General features: G+C 42.0%; 1 protein-coding gene across 1 annotated transcript in view; it reads right to left on the bottom strand.

Moving 5' to 3' along the window:
* Positions 1 to 9,422: 9,422 nt before the first annotated feature.
* The window catches only part of LOC133570803 (prolactin receptor-like), a 32,512-nt gene continuing 20,740 nt past the window's right edge, over positions 9,423 to 21,194 (bottom strand). The window contains exons 5-8 of the mRNA XM_061923520.1: positions 18,766 to 18,919; positions 18,588 to 18,675; positions 18,436 to 18,505; positions 9,423 to 9,944 (exon numbers count right to left, since the gene is read on the bottom strand). Of these exons, the coding sequence (XP_061779504.1) occupies positions 9,423 to 9,944; positions 18,436 to 18,505; positions 18,588 to 18,675; positions 18,766 to 18,919 (834 nt within the window). The remainder of the gene's footprint in view (positions 9,945 to 18,435; positions 18,506 to 18,587; positions 18,676 to 18,765; positions 18,920 to 21,194) is intronic.

Raw genomic sequence — 21,194 nt, 5'->3', positions numbered from 1 at the left:
TAGTAACTAATATGATTACCATAGTAACTCATTACATGACCATAGTAACTCATTAGATGACCATAGTAACTACTTAGATGAGCATAGTAACTAATTAGATGACCATAGTAACTAATTAGATGACCATAGTAACTAATTAGATGACCATAGTATCTAATTAGGTGAGCATAATAACTAATTAGATGACCATAGTAACTCAATACATGACCATAGTAACTCATTAGATGACCGTAGTAACTAATTAGATGACCATAGTAACTAATTAGATGAGCATAGTAACTAATTAGATGACCATAGTAAGTAATTAGATGACCACAGTAACTAATTAGATGACCATAGTAACTAATTAGATGAGCATAGTAACTAATTAGATGACCATAGTAAGTAATTAGATGACCATAGTAACTAATATGAAGTCAGCTTCATGGAGTCAATGGGAGGTCTTTTATTTGGCCCATAAAGCCCTCGAACTAACCATCCTGTCATGACTTGATCTTGGGTGTTTGCTTTTCCGGGATGCAACGGAAAGTTGGCACGGGCGAGACGGGAATTAAGGTACATGATTTATTTATTATTATCAAAAAAAAGCCTCGCAGCAGCAGTTTGTTTCCAGACCCTGCCTGCTGACAGCCAAGGACGGACTTTCGAGTACCTCAACGCAGACAAAACAGAGACAGGGCGAAATCACGCGTGTCAGCACATTTCCATTCTGAATAATCACGTATTGTGTCCTTAGGTCGCTGGTTCAAATCCGGCTCGAAGGACCAAGAAGATGTCAGGTTCAAACACCGAACTATCTATTACACAAGACAAGAAGAAGGAATCCGGCAGAGACAGAGTTCAATTTTGCTCATGAGGAGAAACGTATTGGGCTGCACACACAGTTACAGTTTCACCCTACACTCTAAGGTACAGCCCACGTGCACCTCTATTTATTCGGGAGGTCCCTAGTTAACATCACTGAGGCTGCTTCTGAAGGGAGGGGTAATGCAAGCAGCCCCAGGAGACACAATACATGATTATTCAGAATGGAAATGTGCTGACACTCGTGATTTCGCCCTGTCTCTGTTTTGTCTGCGTTGAGGTACTCGATGTCCGTCCTTGGCTGTCAGCAGGCAGGGTCTGGAAACAAACTGCTGATACGAGACAACTCGCAATGGAAGATTACAAGTTGTCCCTTTGCACGGATAGAAAAGTACAACTTCAGCACAATTGATAATAACTATAGCAGCGGCTTTTAAGCATAAGAGTTGTGTGATAACTTATACATAATTAAAGCTGCAAGCAGCATTGGTCGGGCCCGCGTATTTGGCAGGTGCTAGTCCTAAGTGTCCCAATACTTTTGTTCAGTTTTGGTCATAAGTGTCCCAATACTTTTGTCTACTTTTAGTCCGAATTGTCCCAATACTTTTGTGTAGTGTACCTACCTTGTCTGCATTGTGTGGGCACGCTGGTGCTTCCTGCTTTTAAGCAGCCTTCTTGAAAAAACAGCAGCATCAGCGCAGCGGCTCTTTGAAGGGTCATAAAATCAAAACCGGAGCCGGTATTAAAACTATTTCGATAACTTTTAATCAAAGGGGTTCAATCTCTCTCCTGTGTTAGTTTGAAGCCGAAAGACAAACACGCTCAGAGGAGATAATGTTTGAAGAAAGGTGACCGGTTTTTACAAAAATGTTGTGTTGAAGGGGGAATAGCAAACTTCCTGTAGATTTTTGCTGGGGGTTGTCAATTTATGAAATGTAGGTCTAAGTGAGACCTACGGAGAGGTTTTTGTTTCATGTCTCTCCGACCTTCCCAGTGGGAGTTACAGGCAGGTTTGTCATTTTTTTCTTCCGAGGAGCAGTTTTTTCTCCGTTTTATTCAAAAATTGCTCTAGAGCTCAATTTTTAAATTTGGGGTTAGGTTTTTTTATTAGATCGCAAATTTTGTCAGTCCTGATGTGTGCGTTCAGTTTGGTGAGTTTTGAAGCGTGTTAAGGGTGTCAAATTACAGCTCAAAGAGGGAAAAGTTACTGTTTTTACTCAAATTTAGTGTTGAAGGGGGAATAGCAAACTTCCTGTAGATTTTTGGCCGAGGAAATAAATAAATTAAATTTAAGTCTAAGTGAGACCTACATAGAGGTTTTTGTTTCATGTCTCTACAACATTCGTACTGGGAGTTATAAGCAGTTTTCTTTCTAGGAGGCGCTAGAGCGCAATTTTGAGTTTTGGGGTTTGGTTTTGCCGTATATTACTGATGTGTGTGTAAAATTTGGTGAGTTTTGAAGCATGCTAAGGGGCTCAAATTACAGCGCAAAGTTGCGGAAGAATAATAATAATAAAACCTTACAAATTCAATAGGTCCTTATGTCCCATTGCATAAGGACTCCCTTTGGGAGTCCTTATGCAATGGGCCATGCGGGCCCTAATTATTCTAACACTGACCAGGGCTCAGAAAATCTGCAGAGACTCCTCCCACCCCCACCAAGGACTGTTTTCACTGCTGGACTCTAGAAAGAGGTTCCGCAGCCTCCGTAGCAGAACCTCCAGGTTCTGAAACAGCTTCTTCCCTCAGGCTGTAAGACTCTTGAACGCATCATAATTATCCCCTCAATTCCCCCCAAAAATGGATGAAGTGGCTGGAATATAAAGACAATGTAACATACATCCATAAATGTGGATGCATATGCAAAAGTGCAATATATTTATCTGTACGGTAATCTATTTATTTATATCTGCACCTTATTGCTCTTTTATCCTGCACTACAACGAGCCAACGCAACAAAATGTCGTTCTTATCTGTACTGCAAAGTTCAAATTTGAGTGACAATAAAAGGAAGTAAACTCGGACATGGGAGGAGTTCGAGGAAGCCATGGAAAACGACTTCCGGACGGCTTCGAAGCGATTCTGGACCACCATCCGCCGCCTCAGGAAGGGGAAGCAGTGCACTACCAACACCGTGTATGGTGCGGATGGTGTTCTGCTGACCTCGACTGCGGAAGTTGTGGATCGGTGGAGGGAATACTTCGAAGACCTCCTCAATCCCACCAACACGTCTTCCTATGAGGAAGCAGGGCCTGGGGAATCTGTGGTGGGCTCTCCTATTTCTGGGGCTGAGGTTGCTGAGGTAGTTAAAAAGCTCCTCGGTGGCAAGGCCCCAGGAGTGGATGAGGTCCGCCCGGAGTTCCTTAAGGCTCTGGATGCTGTGGTGCTGTCTTGGTTGACAAGACTCTGCAGCATCGCGTGGACATCGGGGGCAGTACCTTTGGATTGGCAGACCGGGGTGGTGGTTCCTCTCTTTAAAAAGGGGAACCGGAGGGTGTGTTCTAACTATCGTCAGATCACACTCCTCAGCCTTCCCGGTAAGGTTTATTCAGGTGTACTGGAGAGGAGGCTACGCCGGATAGTCGAACCTCGGATTCAAGAGGAACAGTGTGGTTTTCGTCCTGGTCGTGGAACTGTGGACCAGCTCTATACTCTGGGCAGGGTCCTTGAGGGTGCATGGGAGTTTGCCCAACCAGTCTACATGTGCTTTGTGGACTTGGAGAAGGCATTCGACCGTGTCCCTCGGGAAGTCCTGTGGGGAGTGCTCAGAGAGTATGGGGTTTCGGACTGTCTGATTGTGGCGGTCCGCTCCCTGTATGATCAGTGTCAGAGCTTGGTTCGCATTGCCGGCAGTAAGTCGGACACGTTTCCGGTGAGGGTTGGACTCCGCCAAGGCTGCCCTTTGTCACCCATTCTGTTCATAACTTTTATGGACAGAATTTCTAGGCGCAGTCAAGGCGGGATTCGGTTTGGTGGCTGCAGGATTAGGTCTCTGCTTTTTGCAGATGATGTGGTCCTGATGGCTTCATCTGGCCAGGATCTTCAGCTCTCACTGGATCGGTTCGCGACTGGGATGAGAATCAGCACCTCCAAGTCCGAGTCCATGGTTCTCGCCCGGAAAAGGGTGGAGTGCCATCTCCGGGTTGGGGAGGAGATCTTGCCCCAAGTGGAGGAGTTCAAGTACCTCGGAGTCTTGTTCACGAGTGAGGGAAGAGTGGATGGTGAGATCAACAGACGGATCGGTGCGGCGTCTTCAGTAATGCGGACGCTGTATCGATCCGTTGTGGTGAAGAAGGAGCTGAGCCGGAAGGCAAAGCTCTCAATTTACCGGTCGATCTACGTTCCCATCCTCACCTATGGTCATGAGCTTTGGGTTATGACCGAAAGGACAAGATCACGGGTACAAGCGGCCGAAATGAGTTTCCTCCGCCGGGTGGCGGGTCTCTCCCTTAGAGATAGGGTGAGAAGCTCTGTCATCCGGGAGGACCTCAAAGTAAAGCCGCTGCTCCTCCACATGGAGAGGACCCAGATGAGGTGGTTCGGGCATCTGGTCAGGATGCCACCCGAGCGCCTCCCTAGGGAGGTGTTTAGGGCACGTCCGACCGGTAGGAGGCCAAGGGGAAGACCCAGGACAGGTTGGGAAGACTATGTCTCCCGGCTGGCCTGGGAACGCCTCGGCAGCTGGACGAAGTGGCTGGGGAGAGGGAAGTCTGGGCTTCCCTGCTTAAGCTGCTGCCCCCGCGACCCGACCTCGGATAAGCGGAAGAAGATGGATGGATGGATGGATAAAAGGAAGTGTGAGTGTTGAATAACTGCCAGTGTGTCGTACACGTGTGAAAGAATTGGACATTGACATTTGTAAATTGAACATGATAATGATATGGTGTATAATGGAGGAGCATGACAAAAACTATGGCAAAATATACAAGAAAAAGTACTGAAAGAAATAAAATAGTCCACTTTTTTCCCCTTGAGGTTTAAGAGATGAGTTGAAATCACCTGGAACATTGGATAATAGAATTTGTTGTCAGCCTCTGCTTTTAAAAAGATTCTTCCTTACAGTCGTTCTCATTGTGTGTTGAATCGTAATGAATGAGTGGGCTGGCCCTTTAAATCTAATGACCTCATCAAATGAATTTGCACAGGAATGTTAAACAGTAGCTCAGAGAAATCACTTAATTCAGTCATCTTATCTGACTTCTGGGAGGCGTGTTTCTTGGTCCTCGCAGGAACAACACAGACTTTGTCAGTCAGCTTCTATTTATAAAGTGTGAAAACAAGCAGGACATGTGTTAGGTTCACAGTACATCACTTCTTTATTATCAGTGCACATATTGCTCGTTGAAACTGCATGTCTTTATTTTCTGTACAAAGCCACTTCAAGAGTTTTTATGACAAAAAATATGAACAAAAGTAGGAGTTTTAACAGGAGGTGTGGCGGCCAACCGGAGAGAGAAAGCAGGCAGACAGGAAGTGGGCAACATCAACGGTTATCAGCGAGTCATATCGTACAGTACGTACAGTACGTACAGTCCAAGAAAACATACTGTGTGTGGAATGGAAAACTTGTAAAGGTACCGTATACTATGTACATTGTTTACTTGGTCCTACCATGTCGTGCTCACCCAAAGCCAGGACTGAAATTGCACAATATTTGTACCCATTTTCTTCTTCTCTTCACTACTTTGCAGCTTTCATCTTTAATAGCATTCACAAGCCCACAAAATCTGGGGATTTTTGGTCAGAAATATTTTTTTCTCCAAATCTGGCCATCTTTTCCACAGAAAACTCCTCTCATTCACTCCAAGTCAGTAGTTATTTATAAATACATAATCAAATGTTGTTCTTTACCCTAACCCAGACTAACCCTACATAACTCTTTGCAATGTGTTCAATTTGTTCAATTCTAACTTCATGATTATTTAGTTTGTCAGTGTGAACATGAAATATCTTCTCTCTGCAGTCTATTCTATTGAATATAATATTTGTTGTATTCTCTGGTTTTGTGTTTTGTAGATGACTTGAAGAAAAGCAGACGTGACAAGCAATCCATTGATTAACATTTTTAAGTTTTAAACTTGTTATTAAAACTACTCCCTTACTATTTCTGATGTTAAGAGTTATGTTTAGAACAAATGCTTGTGAAGCAGTGTCGTGTCAGAGGGGCTTGCATACACAACTGTGTGTGTGTGTGTCTGTGTGTGTGTCTCCTGTGTGTGTGTGTGTGTGTGTGTGTGTGTGTGTGTGTGTGTCTCCTGCGTGTGTCTGTGTCTCCTGTGGGTGTGTGTGTGTGTGTCTCCTGTGTGTGTGTCTCCTGTGTGTGTGTGTGTCTCCTGTGTGTGTCTGTGTCTCCTGTGTGTGTGTGTCTCCTGTATGTGTGTGTCTCCTGTGTGTGTGTGTGTGTGTGTGTGTGTGTGTGTGTGTGTGTGTGTGTGTGTGTCTCCTGTGGGTGTCTCCTGTGTGTGTATCTCTCCTGTGTGTGTGTGTGTCTGTGTCTCCTGTGTGTGTCTCCTGTGTGTGTGTCTCCTTTGTGTGCCCGTGTCTCCTGTGTGTGTCTCCTATGTGTGTCTGTGTGTGTCTCCTGTGTGTGTCTCCTGTGTGTGTCTGTGTCTCCTGTGTGTGTGTGTGTCTCCTGTGTGTTGTCTGTGTCTCCTGTGTTTGTATGTGTCTCCTGTGTGTGTGTGTGTGCGTATCTCTCTTGTGTGTGTTTTCTGTATGTATCTCCTGTGTGTGTGCGTGTGTCTCCTGTGTGTGTTTCCTGTGTGTGAGTGTGTCTCCTGTGTGTGTGTGTCTCTTGTGTGTGTGTGTCTCTTGTGTGTGACTCCGATGTGTGTGTGTGTGTCTCCTGTGTGTGACTCCGATGTGTGTGTGTGTGTGTGTCTTGTGTGTGTGTTTGTGTGTGTGTGTGTGTGTGTGTGTGTGTGTGTGTGTGTGTGTGCACATATCTCCTGTGTGTGTGTTTCCTGTGTGTGTGTGTGTCTCTCCTGTGTGTGTCTCTCTTGTGTGTGTCTCCTGTGTGTGTGTCTCTGTGTGTGTCTCCTGTGTGTGTGTGTGTGTGTCTCCTGTGTGTGTCTCCTGTGTGTGTGTCTCCTGTGTGTGTGTGTCTCCTATATGTGTCTCCTGTGTGTGTGTCTCATGTGGGTATGCATGTGCGTGTCTCCTGTGTGTGTGTGTCTCCAGTGTGTGTGTGCATGTGTCTCCTGTGTGTGCCTCTTGTGTGTGTGTGTGTGTCTCTCTCTCTCCTGTGTGTGTGTGTGCGTGCGTGTCTCTTGTGTGTGTCTCCTGTCTGTGTGTCTCCTGTGTGTGCCTGTGTCTCCTGTGTGTGTCTCCTATGTGTGTCTGTGTGTGTCACCTGTGTGTGTCTGTGTCTCCTGTGTGTGCCTCCTGTGTGTGTGTGTGTCTCCTGTGTGTGTCTGTGTCTCCTGTGTTTGTATGTGTCTCCTGTGTGTGTGTGTGTGTGCGTATCTCTCTTGTGTGTGTTTTCTGTATGTATCTCCTGTGTGTGTGCGTGTGTCTCCTGTGTGTGTTTCCTGTGTGTGAGTGTGTCTCCTGTGTGTGTGTGTGTGTGTGTGTGTGTGTGTGTGTGTGTGTGTGTGTGTGTGTGTGTGTGTGTGTGTGTGTGTGTGTGTGTGTGTGTGTGTGTGTGTGTGTGTGTGTGTGTGTGTGTGTCTCCTAAAGCTTTAGTAAAACTTGATAATATTCCTATTCTGTCTTGATGGTCCTTATTGCATATATGTCATCTGAAAGAACTTGGGATTGACCAGTGACTTGTATTCCCTGAGAGTAAAGGCTGGTCAGAGGCAACAGTACACAAATGTGTACTTCATGTTTAGTGACATGCTAATTCTTATTTTTACACTTTTTTTTTTCCAAAATCCATTGTATGTTATACTCTTCTGACACCACCAGATGGCAGTATAAGTGTCCACATAAGCGGCCATAAGACCCAATTCAGTAGTGTACACAGTTTTGGAAATAAGAGCTAAAAGGTGCTGTCCACGCATGTGGCCACCAAGCCTTTAGAGCAGTGGTTCTTAACCTTGTTGGAGGTACTGAACCCCACCAGTTTCATATGCGCATTCACCCAACCCTTCTTTAGTGAAAAATAAAATGTTTTTTTTTTTCAAATTCAAGACAAAGTTATATGTTTTTTTACTGGTGCACAAAATGAAGCGTGCATGAACATCACCTTGTTCAAAGAACAAAAGCAACACAGTGCATGAACTCACAACAAATTACACACCTGCAAATCAGATGGAAATTAGAGAGAACATTTTTTGCGGGTGTCCATAATACGCCAATAGGGAGGAGTTTTTATTCTCACGATGAGTTGGTTGTGTCTTGACCTCCGCGGCAGAGGCTCCGCCGAACCCCCGAGGCAGACTCACCGAACCCCGAGGGCAGGGCCGGCCCGTGGCATAGGCCGTATAGGCAAATGCTAAGGGCGCCGTCCATCAGGGGGCGCCACGCCAGTGCCACAAATGTTGGAGAAAAAAAAAAAAGTTGGTACTATTATTTCTAAATACAAAAAATAATCCCACGTTAATTAAAATGCAAAGTAAAGCCTATTTAATAGAAATATTATTTGTTACAACATTACGCCCCCCCCTCCTCCCCCCGCACGGTGCGCCCCCTCCCTTCCCGTATCATGACTCTTTTTGGACGTCACCACATCAAAAAATCAACACAAGATGTCAAAACGGCCAAAACTGTCAGGTGCCCAGGGAAGAAAAAAGAGAAAAGAAGAGGAGGAGAAACGAGAAAAAGACAGAGGTAGCAGGTAGGTAACGTTAGCCTACATGAAATTATTTGTCTGTTACAGAATGTGATAGTAACCTGGCTTTTTAGCATTAAGCTAATGCTACATGATTCGGCAATTGCTAATCAATAAATAGCTAGTTCTGTTTTAACGTCGGGTTAATATTGTGGAGGGGGCTAAATTGTTATGGAAAATAATAATGTAACGTTAGGTAATTACAGTACTCCCACCTTACATTCCTCAGGGACATTTGTATTAGATCTTTTAAGCAGGTGTTTTTTGTTTACATTGTTATTGCCTTCTGGTTAGCTAATGTTTGCCCTGCAGGTAATAGTCACTTTTCCACCCCTTTATATATTAGGTATAGTTGTAAGTAAAAAAAAAAAGGTCAAAGACAAAGCTATTCGGGTTCTTGTGAGTATATACACTTCACTGCCGATGTGGGGGGGCGCCACCTAAAATCTTGCCTAGGGCGCCAGATTGGTTAGGGCCGGGCCTGCCCGAGGGTTCCATGGAACCCAGGTTAAGAACCACTGCTTTAGAGGTCTTAAGTCAGATTTGACGGGGGACGCGATGCATTTAAGGGTTACTCCACCCGGAAAGTGCATCTTTGATGAAGGCGCACTGTGGGACAGACTTCTATTGAGGTGGGAAATGCTGCATTTGCAGAATCCGCACAGTTGCATTCCACTCAAGCCCATTGCAGAATAGCCTTCAGTAATTATTCCTTTAGCCTCCCTTGCTAGAGTACTTGAAATTGAACAGATAGGGTTCTGGGGGAAAAAAATGGAATCTAATAATTACAAGGCTTTCATTGCGGAGGAGTGAGCAGTGCGTCCTTTTTTTCCTGTCTTGGTATTCATCCGCCTTTTTCTTCGTCCTTTGCCTTCGCATCCGGCTTGGGGAGAGTCGGCAGCTCGCAATACGCCGGAGGCAGGCAAGGCACCAAATGCAGCTCGTGGCTGTCCCGCATGAGCTGTACACAGCTGTAGAAACCCTGCCGCTGGAACACGTTGGTAATGGCGGCCGGTGGTTCTGTGGGCTGGCTGGTGGTGCTGTAGCCGCTCCCTGGCACGTAATCAATACCCGGCCAGGCAGGCGGCGCCGCCGGTGGCGCAAACGCTTGAGGAGGAGACATGCAGTAGGGGCTCTTCAGGCTGCCGGCTGGATGGTATGTCGGGGTGGCCGTCAAGGTGTTTGGGACGATGAAGGCACCCGACGCCTGGCTGGGCGACTCGGTGGGAAGTGGGCACTCTTTGGGTGTGGCAAGGTGGATGTTGTCAGGGGTCACCTGATCCCACACCTCTGTTTCCATGAAGCTGGGAGGCATGAAGCAGTGGAATGTAGTGAGGTGGTGGCTGATTTCATCCAAGTTCCCTTTCTGAGGAGAGAGAGCAGCAATGTAGATGGACTGCAAAGTAGGTACCATATTCTGCGGACCAGATTATAAGGCGCGCTGCCGATGAGCGGGTCGAGTCAGGTCTATTTTCATACCAAAAAGGCGCAGCGGATTATAAGGCGCTTCCTTGTGGTCTACATAACATGTAATGCTGGTTCTTTGCTCAAAATGTTGCATAGATGATGTTTGACACATCATCTTCAAGTCACTTCAGGATGCACCGTTTTGTGGGCGCTCTTATTTATGTGGCTCACCTTCGACAGCGTCTTCTCCCCGTCATCTTTGTTGTAGCGGTGTAGCGTGCAAGGACGGGAGTGGAAGAAGTGTCAAAAGATGGCGCTAACTAGTGATGGGTCCGGCAACACCGATGCATCGGCGCATGCGTCGAGCTCATAGAGCAAAACCCTGTGTCGGTGCGCGTACCGCTTTTAGAAAGTCACGTGACCGATCATGAGCTGTTTTGGTCACGTGACCGATACGCCAACTGTGTCGCCTCCTCTGTGCCCTGTGAGCGGCTCTTTTCTACAGCCGGAGAAATAATAACTAAGAAGAGAAATCGTCTCAAATGTAATACGTCGGAAAAACTTTTTTTTTTTTTTTTTATAAAAATGTGTAAAAAAATAAAATTAAAAAAATTCCCAGTCCACAATCATCCACAACACGTTCTCTTCGATTTCCATGTTATGATACATGTTCACATTATTTATTGACTGTATCTAAAAAAGATAAAAATATATTTTTATTTAAATGAAGATATGAAATAATCCTAAATGAAATACAATGACTTGGTTTATATTATTGTATATACTAGGGCAGGGGTCACCAACGCGGTGCCCGCGGTCACCAGGTAGCCCGTAAGGACCAGGTCAGTCGCCCGTTGGCCTGTTCTAAAAATAGCTCAAAGAGCAGCACTTACCAGTGAGCTGCCTCTATTTTTTTAAATTGTATTTATTTACCAGCAAGCTGGTCTCGCTTTGCTCGACATTTTTAATTCTAGAAGAGACAAAACTCAAATAGAATTTGAAAATCCAAGAAAATATTTTAAAGACTTGGTCTTCACTTGGAATAAGCGGTAGAAAATGGATGGATGGATGGGTCTTCACTTGTTTAAACAAATTCATTTATTTTTTACTTTGCTTCTTATTACTTTTAGAAATACAATTTTTTAAATTTTTTAAATTTTTAAAATTTTTAAAAATTTTTAAATTTTTAAATTTTTTTAAATTTTTTAAATTTTTTAAATTTTTTAAATTTTTTAAATTTTTTAAATTTTTTAAATTTTTTAATTTTTTTTTAAAAATTTTAAAAAAAAATTTAAATTTTTTTTAAATTTATTTAATTTTTTTAATTTTTTTTTAATTTTTTTAAACCCTAACCCTAACCCTAATCTTAACCCTAACCCTAACCCTAACCCTAACCCTAATCTTAACCCTAACCCTAACCCTAAACCTAACCCTAACCCTAACCCTAACCCTAACCTTAACCCTAATCTTAACCCTAACCCTAACCCTAAAAAAAATGTTAATTGTTAAAATTGTTTAAAAAAATTAAAAACATTTAAAATTGTTTTAAATTGTTTTAAAAAATTTTACAAATTAAAAAAAATAAAAAAATAAAAAATTTAAAAAACATTTTTAAACATTAAAAAAAATTTAAAATCATTTTTTACCTTGAAAAAAAAATTTTACCTTGAAAATTTTTTTGTACCTTGAAAATCATTTTTTACCTTGAAAATTTTTTTTTACCTTGAAAAAAAAATTTTACCTTGAAAATTTTTTTGTACCTTGAAAATCATTTTTTACCTTGAAAAAAAAATTTTACCTTGAAAATCATTTTTTACCTTGAAAAAAATTTTTTACCTTGAAAAAAAAATCCTGACAGGAAATACATAAAAAACAAAACAAAATAAATGACCTACATTTTTTGTAATGGACTGAAAGACATTCATTAAAAAAAACTGCTGCTGATTAAGGGTGCGATTGACTTTATTGCATTTGTAAACGACATCACCATCAGTGTCTGAATAAATTGTGGTGTGGCTGTTTCAAGATGCACAATAAGGAGGCACTTGAAGAAAAATGGGCTGCACGGTCGAGTCGCCAGAAGAAAGCCATCACTCCAAATGACTCTGTTCCAGAAGTTTTGAGGCTTGTCTCTGTGCTGTTTGGTGTAATGTAAGCGGGATACTTTGTGACATTTGCGCAGAAATGGCTTTCTTCTGGCGACTCGACCATGCAGCCCATTTTTCTTCAAGTGCCTCCTTATTGTGCATCTTGAAACAGCCACACCACAATCTTTCAGAGAGTCCTGTATTTCAGCTGAAGTTATTTGTGGATTTTTCTTTTTGCATCTTTCCATGTTATGATACATGTTCACATTATTTATTGACTGTATCTAAAAAAGATAAAAATATATTTTTATTTAAATGAAGATATGAAATAATCCTAAATGAAATACAATGACTTGGTTTATATTATTGTATATACTAGGGCAGGGGTCACCAACGCGGTGCCCGCGGTCACCAGGTAGCCCGTAAGGACCAGGTCAGTCGCCCGCTGGCCTGTTCTAAAAATAGCTCAAAGAGCAGCACTTACCAGTGAGCTGCCTCTATTTTTTAAATTGTATTTATTTACTAGCAAGCTGGTCTCGCTTTGCTCGACATTTTTAATTCTAGAAGAGACAAAACTCAAATAGAATTTGAAAATCCAAGAAAATATTTTAAAGACTTGGTCTTCACTTGGAATAAGCGGTAGAAAATGGATGGATGGATGGGTCTTCACTTGTTTAAACAAATTCATTTATTTTTTACTTTGCTTCTTATTACTTTTAGAAATACAATTTTTAAAATTTTTTAAATTTTTAAAATTTTTTAAATTTTTAAAATTTTTTAAATTTTTAAATTTTTTTAATTTTTTAAATTTTTTAATTTTTTTTTAAAAATTTTAAAAAAAAATTTAAATTTTTTTTAAATTTATTTAATTTTTTTAATTTTTTTTAAATTTTTTTAAACCCTAACCCTAACCCTAATCTTAACCCTAACCCTAACCCTAACCCTAACCCTAACCCTAATCTTAACCCTAACCCTAACCCTAAACCTAACCCTAACCCTAACCCTAACCCTAACCTTAACCCTAATCTTAACCCTAACCCTAACCCTAAAAAAAATGTTAATTGTTAAAATTGTTTAAAAAAATTAAAAACATTTAAAATTGTTTTAAATTGTTTTAAAAAATTTTACAAATTAAAAAAAGGTTTAAAAAATTTTACAAATTAAAAAAAATAAAAAAATAAAAAATTTAAAAAAAAATTTTAAACATTAAAAAAAATTTAAAATCATTTTTTACCTTGAAAAAAAAATTTTACCTTGAAAATTTTTTTGTACCTTGAAAATCATTTTTTACCTTGAAAAAAATTTTTTACCTTGAAAAAAAAATTTTACCTTGAAAATTTTTTTGTACCTTGAAAATCATTTTTTACCTTGAAAAAAAAATTTTACCTTGAAAATTTTTTTGTACCTTGAAAATCATTTTTTACCTTGAAAATCATTTTTTACCTTGAAAAAAAATTTTTACCTTGAAAAAAAAATCCTGACAGGAAATACATAAAAAACAAAACAAAATAAATGACCTACATTTTTTGTAATGGACTGAAAGACATTCATTAAAAAAAACTGCTGCTGATTAAGGGTGCGATTGACTTTATTGCATTTGTAAACGACATCACCATCAGTGTCTGAATAAATTGTGGTGTGGCTGTTTCAAGATGCACAATAAGGAGGCACTTGAAGAAAAATGGGCTGCACGGTCGAGTCGCCAGAAGAAAGCCATCACTCCAAATGACTCTGTTCCAGAAGTTTTGAGGCTTGTCTCTGTGCTGTTTGGCGTAATGTAAGCGGGATACTTTGTGACATTTGCGCAGAAATGGCTTTCTTCTGGCGACTCGACCATGCAGCCCATTTTTCTTCAAGTGCCTCCTTATTGTGCATCTTGAAACAGCCACACCACAATTTTTCAGAGACTCCTGTATTTCAGCTGAAGTTATTTGTGGATTTTTCTTTTTGCATCTTTCCATGTTATGATACATGTTCACATTATTTATTGACTGTATCTAAAAAAGATACAAATATATTTTTATTTAAATGAAGATATGAAATAATCCTAAATGAAATATTTATATTATTGTATATACTAGGGCAGGGGTCACCAACGCGGTGCCCGCGGTCACCAGGTAGCCCGTAAGGACCAGGTCAGTCGCCCGCTGGCCTGTTCTAAAAATAGCTCAAAGAGCAGCACTTACCAGTGAGCTGCCTCTATTTTTTAAATTTTATTTATTTACTAGCAAGCTGGTCTCGCTTTGCTCGACATTTTTAATTCTAGAAGAGACAAAACTCAAATAGAATTTGAAAATCCAAGAAAATATTTTAAAGACTTGGTCTTCACTTGGAATAAGCGGTAGAAAATGGATGGATGGATGGGTCTTCACTTGTTTAAATAAATTCATTTATTTTTTACTTTGCTTCTTATTACTTTTAGAAATACAATTTTAGAGAAAAAATACAACCTTAAAAATGATTTTAGGATTTTTAAACAAATATACCTTTTTACCTTTTACATTTCTTCCTCTTCTTTCCTGACAATTTAAATCAATGTTCAAGTATTTTTTTTTTTTTATTATTATTGTAAAGAATAATAAATATTTTAGCTTCTGGTTTTTCGACGAAGAATATTTGTGAAATATTTCTTCAAACTTACTATGATTAAAATTCAAAAAAATTATTCTGGCAAATCTAGAAAATCTGTAGAATCAAAATTAAATCTTATTTCAAAGTATTTTGAATTTCTTTTAAAATTTTTGTTCTGGAAAATCTAGAAGAAATACTGATTTGTCTTTGTTAGAAATATAGCTTGGTCCAATTTGTTAAATATTCTAACAAAGTGCAGATTGGATTTTAACCAATTTAAAACATGTCATCAAAATTCTAAAATGTATATCAATCAGGAAAAATGACTAATGATGTTCCATAAATTATTTTTTTAATTTTTTCAAAAAAAGTCAAATTAGCTAGTTTTTCTCTTCTTTTTGTCGGTTGAATTTTGAAATTTAAAGAGTCGAAATTGAAGATAAACTATGTTTCAAAATTTTATTTAAATTTTTTAAATTTTATTTATTTACCAGCAAGCTGGTCTCGCTTTGCTCGACATTTTTAATTCTAGAAGAGACAAAACTCAAATAGAATTTGAAAATCCAAGAAAATATTTTAAAGACTTGGTCTTCACTTGGAATAAGCGGTAGAAAATGGATGGATGGATGGGTCTTCACTTGTTTAAATAAATTCATTTATTTTTTACTTTGCTTCTTATTACTTTTAGAAATACAATTTTAGAGAAAAAATACAACCTTAAAAATGATTTTAGGATTTTTAAACAAATATACCTTTTTACCTTTTAAATTTCTTCCTCTTCTTTCCTGACAATTTAAATCAATGTTCAAGTAAATTTATTTATTTTTTATTGTAAAAAATAATAAATATTTTAGCTTCTGGTTTTTCGACGAAGAATATTTGCGAAATATTTCTTCAAACTTACTATGATTAAAATTCAAAAAAATTATTCTGGCAAATCTAGAAAATCTGTAGAATCAAATTTAAATCTTATTTCAAAGTATTTTGAATTTCTTTTAAAATTTTTGTTCTGGAAAATCTAGAAGAAATACTGATTTGTCTTTGTTAGAAATATAGCTTGGTCCAATTTGTTAAATATTCTAACAAAGTGCAGATTGGATTTTAACCAATTTAAAACATGTCATCAAAATTCTAAAATGTATCTTAATCAGGAAAAATTACTAATGATGTTCCATAAATTATTTTTTTAATTTTTTCAAAAAGATTCAAATTAGCTAGTTTTTCTCTTCTTTTTGTCGGTTGAATTTTGAATTATAAAGAGTCGAAATTGAAGATAAACTGTTTCAAAATTTTATTTTAATTTTTTTCGTGTTTTCCCCTCTTTTAAACCGTTCAATTAAGTGGTTTTTGTCATCATTTATTCTCTACAAAAAACCTTCCGTAAAAGGAAAAAAAAATGTACGACGGAATGACAGACAGAAATACCCATTTTTTATATATATATAAATGTATTTATTTAGCTATTCTTGTTTAAATCACACTTACGTGTAACTTACAAATGACAATATATTTATTTATTTAAGTGTGTATCAAACTGGTAGCCCTTCGCATTAATCAGTACCCAAGAAGTAGTTTTTGGTTTCAAAAAGGTTGGTGACCCCTGTACTAGGGCATCAAATCAGTGTCAGTTGAGTCGGTCCATAGGTTGCCTGTAGGGATTTTTAATGTCCAGCAGATGTCAGTATTTAGTGACACAGTATCGACACAGTATCAATACAGTTTTGCAATGTGTCGAAACGCTTCATGACGCCTCATCAACCCATCACTAGCGCTAACTGTTTTAATGACATTCAGACTTTACTTCAATCAATAACGGAGCAGCATCTCCTCATCCGGAAACAACAACAAGGTCGGAAATGTGTCCCGTGAAAAACCGTCCGACCGGAACTCTCTAATAACTAAAGTTCCTTGGGTGAATAATGTAAAGTCACTACACCGGTGTGTTTTAGTGCTTTCATGGTGAGTTTACTGACAGACTTTACACTACTTTATATTAGAAATGGCAACAGTAGAGGATGAATGTCACATAACGAAGAAGCTTACGGTGTCGTCACAAACTATAAAGGCAGACGCGCGCAAATTTTCAGGACTTATGCAGATCCCAAATACAGATCAGCAGGTACTAGAGGATAAGAAAAGTTGCTTTTGCATGATATTGCGAAACAAAACGCCAGATAATGTCTTACCTTATACACACAGCATAATAATACTCCTATGTTGAAGCACAGTACAATCCATCAAGCGGTGCGGAGTCATAGCATACCAACATTTTTTGATAGATTTTTTTGTGCGCCATGTGTAATGTTCTATATTTTCAATGGAACATATAACATTTTGGTGTTGTTTACTTGAGTACTTTCATACTTCCTTACCACACGTACCTCTTATGTGTGACTGCCATCATATTGCAGTCTACACGTATCTCTTATGTGTGACTGCCATCTACTGGTCACACTTATAATCACACCGTGTGCCAAATAAAATTGTTTCGAGGTGGGTAAGCACAACCAAAATGATTCCGTACATTAGGCGTTAGAGATGCGCGCTTTTGCGGACACAACCGCGGAGTCCGCGGATTATCCGCGGGTCGGGCGGTTGAAATAAAAAAAAATTAGATTTTATCCGCGGGTCGGGTCGGGCGGTTGAAATAAAAAAAAAATTAGATTTTAAATAGATTCAGGCGGGTGGCAGTTAAACCAATTGGGAAATATATATACATAGTTAAATGTTGTTACCCACATACGAAAAACGAGCAGGCACCTGCAGCATATGCCACAACAGAAGAAGAAGAAAAAAAAAGAGATGGACACTTTTACGGAGCGGAGAAGGGACGCCTCGCCGGGGTCCGGGACCGAGGCCCCTTCCCCCGAGAGGGCCCCACCGGGAGCCGTAGCTGAGGCGATCCGCGAGAAGGGCCCGACGCACGTCCAGGGTCACCACCGCGCCCACCGCACCGACACCCCGCCTCGTCCGCCTTCACCGCGGCCGGCGTCACGCGCAGCAGGTAAGCAGCTTACCTGCCCGCCACCCCCGTGGCCGGGGGCGCGTAACAGGGGTCACTCCGCGCGCAGTGCGCTCACGAAAGGGTTGGGGCTCACCCTGGTGAGCCGAGTGGGCCACTTTTGGTAAGCAGAACTGGCGCTGCGGGATGACCCGAACGCCGGGTTAAGGCGCCCGATGCCGACGCTCATCAGACCCCAGAAAAGGTGTTGGTTGATATAGACAGCAGGACGGTGGCCATGGAAGTCGGAACCCGCTAAGGAGTGTGTAACAACCCACCTGCCAAATCACCCGTCACCGGCAGCGAGAGCCGCGAGGGCTAGGCCGCGACGAGTAGGCTGGCCGCCGCGGTGCGCGCTGAAGCCTCGGGCGCGAGCCCGGGTGGAGCCGCCGCGGGTGCGAGGGACATCGCACCTCCACGCGCTTGGAGGTGCGCTCCCATATGATTGCGCACTGGTGTGCGTCTGGGCCGTGATAGCGTGGCACGCGAATGTCTCTGCTGCATTGGATCAGTCTCCTTTCTTTAACAGGCAAAAGCTTTATAACCTCACTAATGCCTTGCATCGTCTATATTAGATATATAACAACGGGCGGGTGCGGGCGGGTGGGGTTTTGATTAAATGTTAGAAACGGGTGGATGGCGGATGGTTGACGACTTTTGTGATGCGGTTACGGATGAAATAATTGCCTATCCGCGCATCTCTATTAGGCGTACTGTCAAGTTTTGAGAAAATGAAAGGATTTTAAGTGCGCCTTATAGTCCGAAAATTACGGTAAATGAAAGATTGTTACCTTCAGGAGCCGTGGGTCAATACCAATGATGCGCGGTTTTGGAATAGGCGGCAGGAAGAAGTCTTTTACTCTGAACGGCAAAGGGGAAGTTACACAGAAACGTTTCATCTCCCATGAAGAAAAGTAGTGGGACAAATTGGTATGTGACTTACCTGACACACTGTGGAAGGACACGCACGGCGATGGCCAACAGCACCACCACGCTGACGCTCATCACCAGAATGAGCACCAGCAGTTTATCTGCTTGGGGAAAACAACATTGAATTAGTCCCACCGCCGCTGACTCAGCTGAATGCACCACATCCTCTCAAGTCAACGTGCACTACACACCTGCCGGGGCCCGGGCGGGAACGCTCACAAGTATCGGCTTGCTCCATTGGCTCCAAAGGCCATAGTTGTGTGAGCGACAACGGACGCGAACCACATAGTCGTTGACGGAGACGCCGAGCAGTTTGACTTGAGGCTCTCGCAGTGACTCCTTGACCTGTCGGCAGAAGTCCAAAAATCTGCGAGAATCACAAGAATCTCTTTTCTGTAAGGGTGTGACTGTAACCTTCTCTCTTCTGCCATTTTCATCTCCCACAAGGTACGCGTTAAAAGTGAGGGACGGGCATAGTTTAAATCTGAACAATTACAGTTCCTATGGAGTATATTTTATTTTAAATATTGGTGATCTTCTTAAATGTCTGAACTTCTTCATGATTTTTTAAAATGATTTTATAATAATTAAAAAGTGTCACGGTGGAGGGGGTCGCAGCTTACTGCGGGGTTCGTTCCCCCCGGAAGCAGACGGACACTCCGGACAAGGCATGCAGGTAGGAACATTATTCAATCTTTCCAAAATCAAACCATCCATCCATCCATCCATCTTCTTCCGCTTATCCGAGGTCGGGTCGCGGGGGCAGCAGCCTAAGCAGGGAAGCCCAGACTTCCCTCTCCCCAGCCACTTCGTCCAGCTCTTCCTGTGGGACCCCGAGGCGTTCCCAGGCCAGCCGGGAGAGATAGTCTTCCCAACGTGTCCTGGGTCTTTCCCGCGGCCTCCTACCGGTCGGACGTGCCCGAAACACCTCCCTAGAGAGGCGTTCGGGTGGCATCCTGACCAGATGCCCGAACCACCTCATCTGGCTCCTCTCCATGTGGAGGAGCAGCGGCTTTACTTTGAGCTCCCCCCGAATGACAGAGCTTCTCACCCTATCTCTAAGGGAGAGACCCGCCACCCGGCGGAGGAAACTCATTTCAGCCGCTTGTACCCGTGATCTTGTCCTTTCGGTCAGAACCCAAAGCTCATGACCATAGGTGAGGATGGGAACGTAGATCGACCGGTAAATTGAGAGCTTTGCCTTCCGGCTCAGCTCCTTCTTCACCACAACGGATCGATACAGCGTCCGCATTACTGAAGACGCCGCACCGATCCGCCTGTGGATCTCACGATCCACTCTTCCCTCACTCGTGAACAAGACTCCGAGGTACTTGAACTCCTCCACTTGGGGCAAGATCTCCTCCCCAACCCAGAGATGGCACTCCACCCTTTTCCGGGCGAGAACCATGGACTCGGACTTGGAGGTGCTGATTCTCATCCCAGTCGCTTCACACTCGGCTGCGAACCGATCCAGTGAGAGCTGAAGATCCTGGCCAGATGAAGCCATCAGGACCACATCATCTGCAAAAAGCAGAGACCTAATCCTGCAGCCACCAAACCGGATCCCCTCAACGCCTTGACTGCGCCTAGAAATTCTGTCCATAAAAGTTATGAACAGAATGGGTGACAAAGGGCAGCCTTGGCGGAGTCCAACCCTCACTGGAAACGTGTCCGACTTACTACCGGCAATGCGGACCAAGCTCTGGCACTGAGCATACAGGGAGCGGGCTGCCACAATCAGACAGTCCGATACCCCATACTCCAAAATCAAACATGTACCAAAAACAGAAAACAAGCAGAAAGAACAACGTGCCGATCGCATGGAAAGCTAAGGCTACTACGTAGCACAGGAAGCATAGACTAGGAGACAAGAAATACTAACGTAACAGGTTGCGTGTAGCAAACAATGAAGCCAGGCCGACTGACCGGCAAAATTAGGATTAAATAGTCCCTCTGATTAGTGCTCGGGAAACAGTTGAGCGTCCCGAACACCAATCAGAGACAGGTGGAAACAATAAGCACCCATGGTAACTAAAAACAAACTCAAGGGTGCACAAAAACAGGAACTGAGGGAGTCCAAAAACCAACAGAACATAACAAAACATGATCCAGGCCACGGATCATGACAAAAAGTCCATATAATTAAATTAAAAAAGCCTTTATGAACTTTAATAGGAATTTCTCTAAGGGCTATTTCCAACTATTAATGTTCAGACCTTTTAAGGTGAATATAAATGTTATGAATAGGAAGTTTCTTTCCACTGGAGTACACAATATCCTTATTTTTGTAACCTTCAATCAAAGTCAATTATCCATCCATCCATCCATCCATCCATCCATCCATCCATCCATCTTCTTCCGCTTATCCGAGGTCGGGTCGCGGGGGCAGCAGCTTAAGCAGGGAAGCCCAGACTTCCCTCTCCCCAGCCACTTCGTCCAGCTCCTCCCGGGGGATCCCGAGGCGTTCCCAGGCCAGCCGGGAGAGATAGTCTTCCCAGCGTGTCCTGGGTCTTCCCCGTGGCCTCCTACCGGTCGGACGTGCCCGAAACACCTCCCGAGGAAGGCGTTCGGGTGGCATCCTGACCAGATGCCCGAACCACCTCATCTGGCTCCTCTCCAT

Source organism: Nerophis lumbriciformis, linkage group LG28 (genome assembly GCF_033978685.3).
Source record: "Nerophis lumbriciformis linkage group LG28, RoL_Nlum_v2.1, whole genome shotgun sequence".
In the NCBI taxonomy this organism is placed as follows: Eukaryota; Metazoa; Chordata; class Actinopteri; order Syngnathiformes; family Syngnathidae; genus Nerophis; species Nerophis lumbriciformis.
This window is presented reverse-complemented; position numbering and strand designations above follow the sequence as displayed.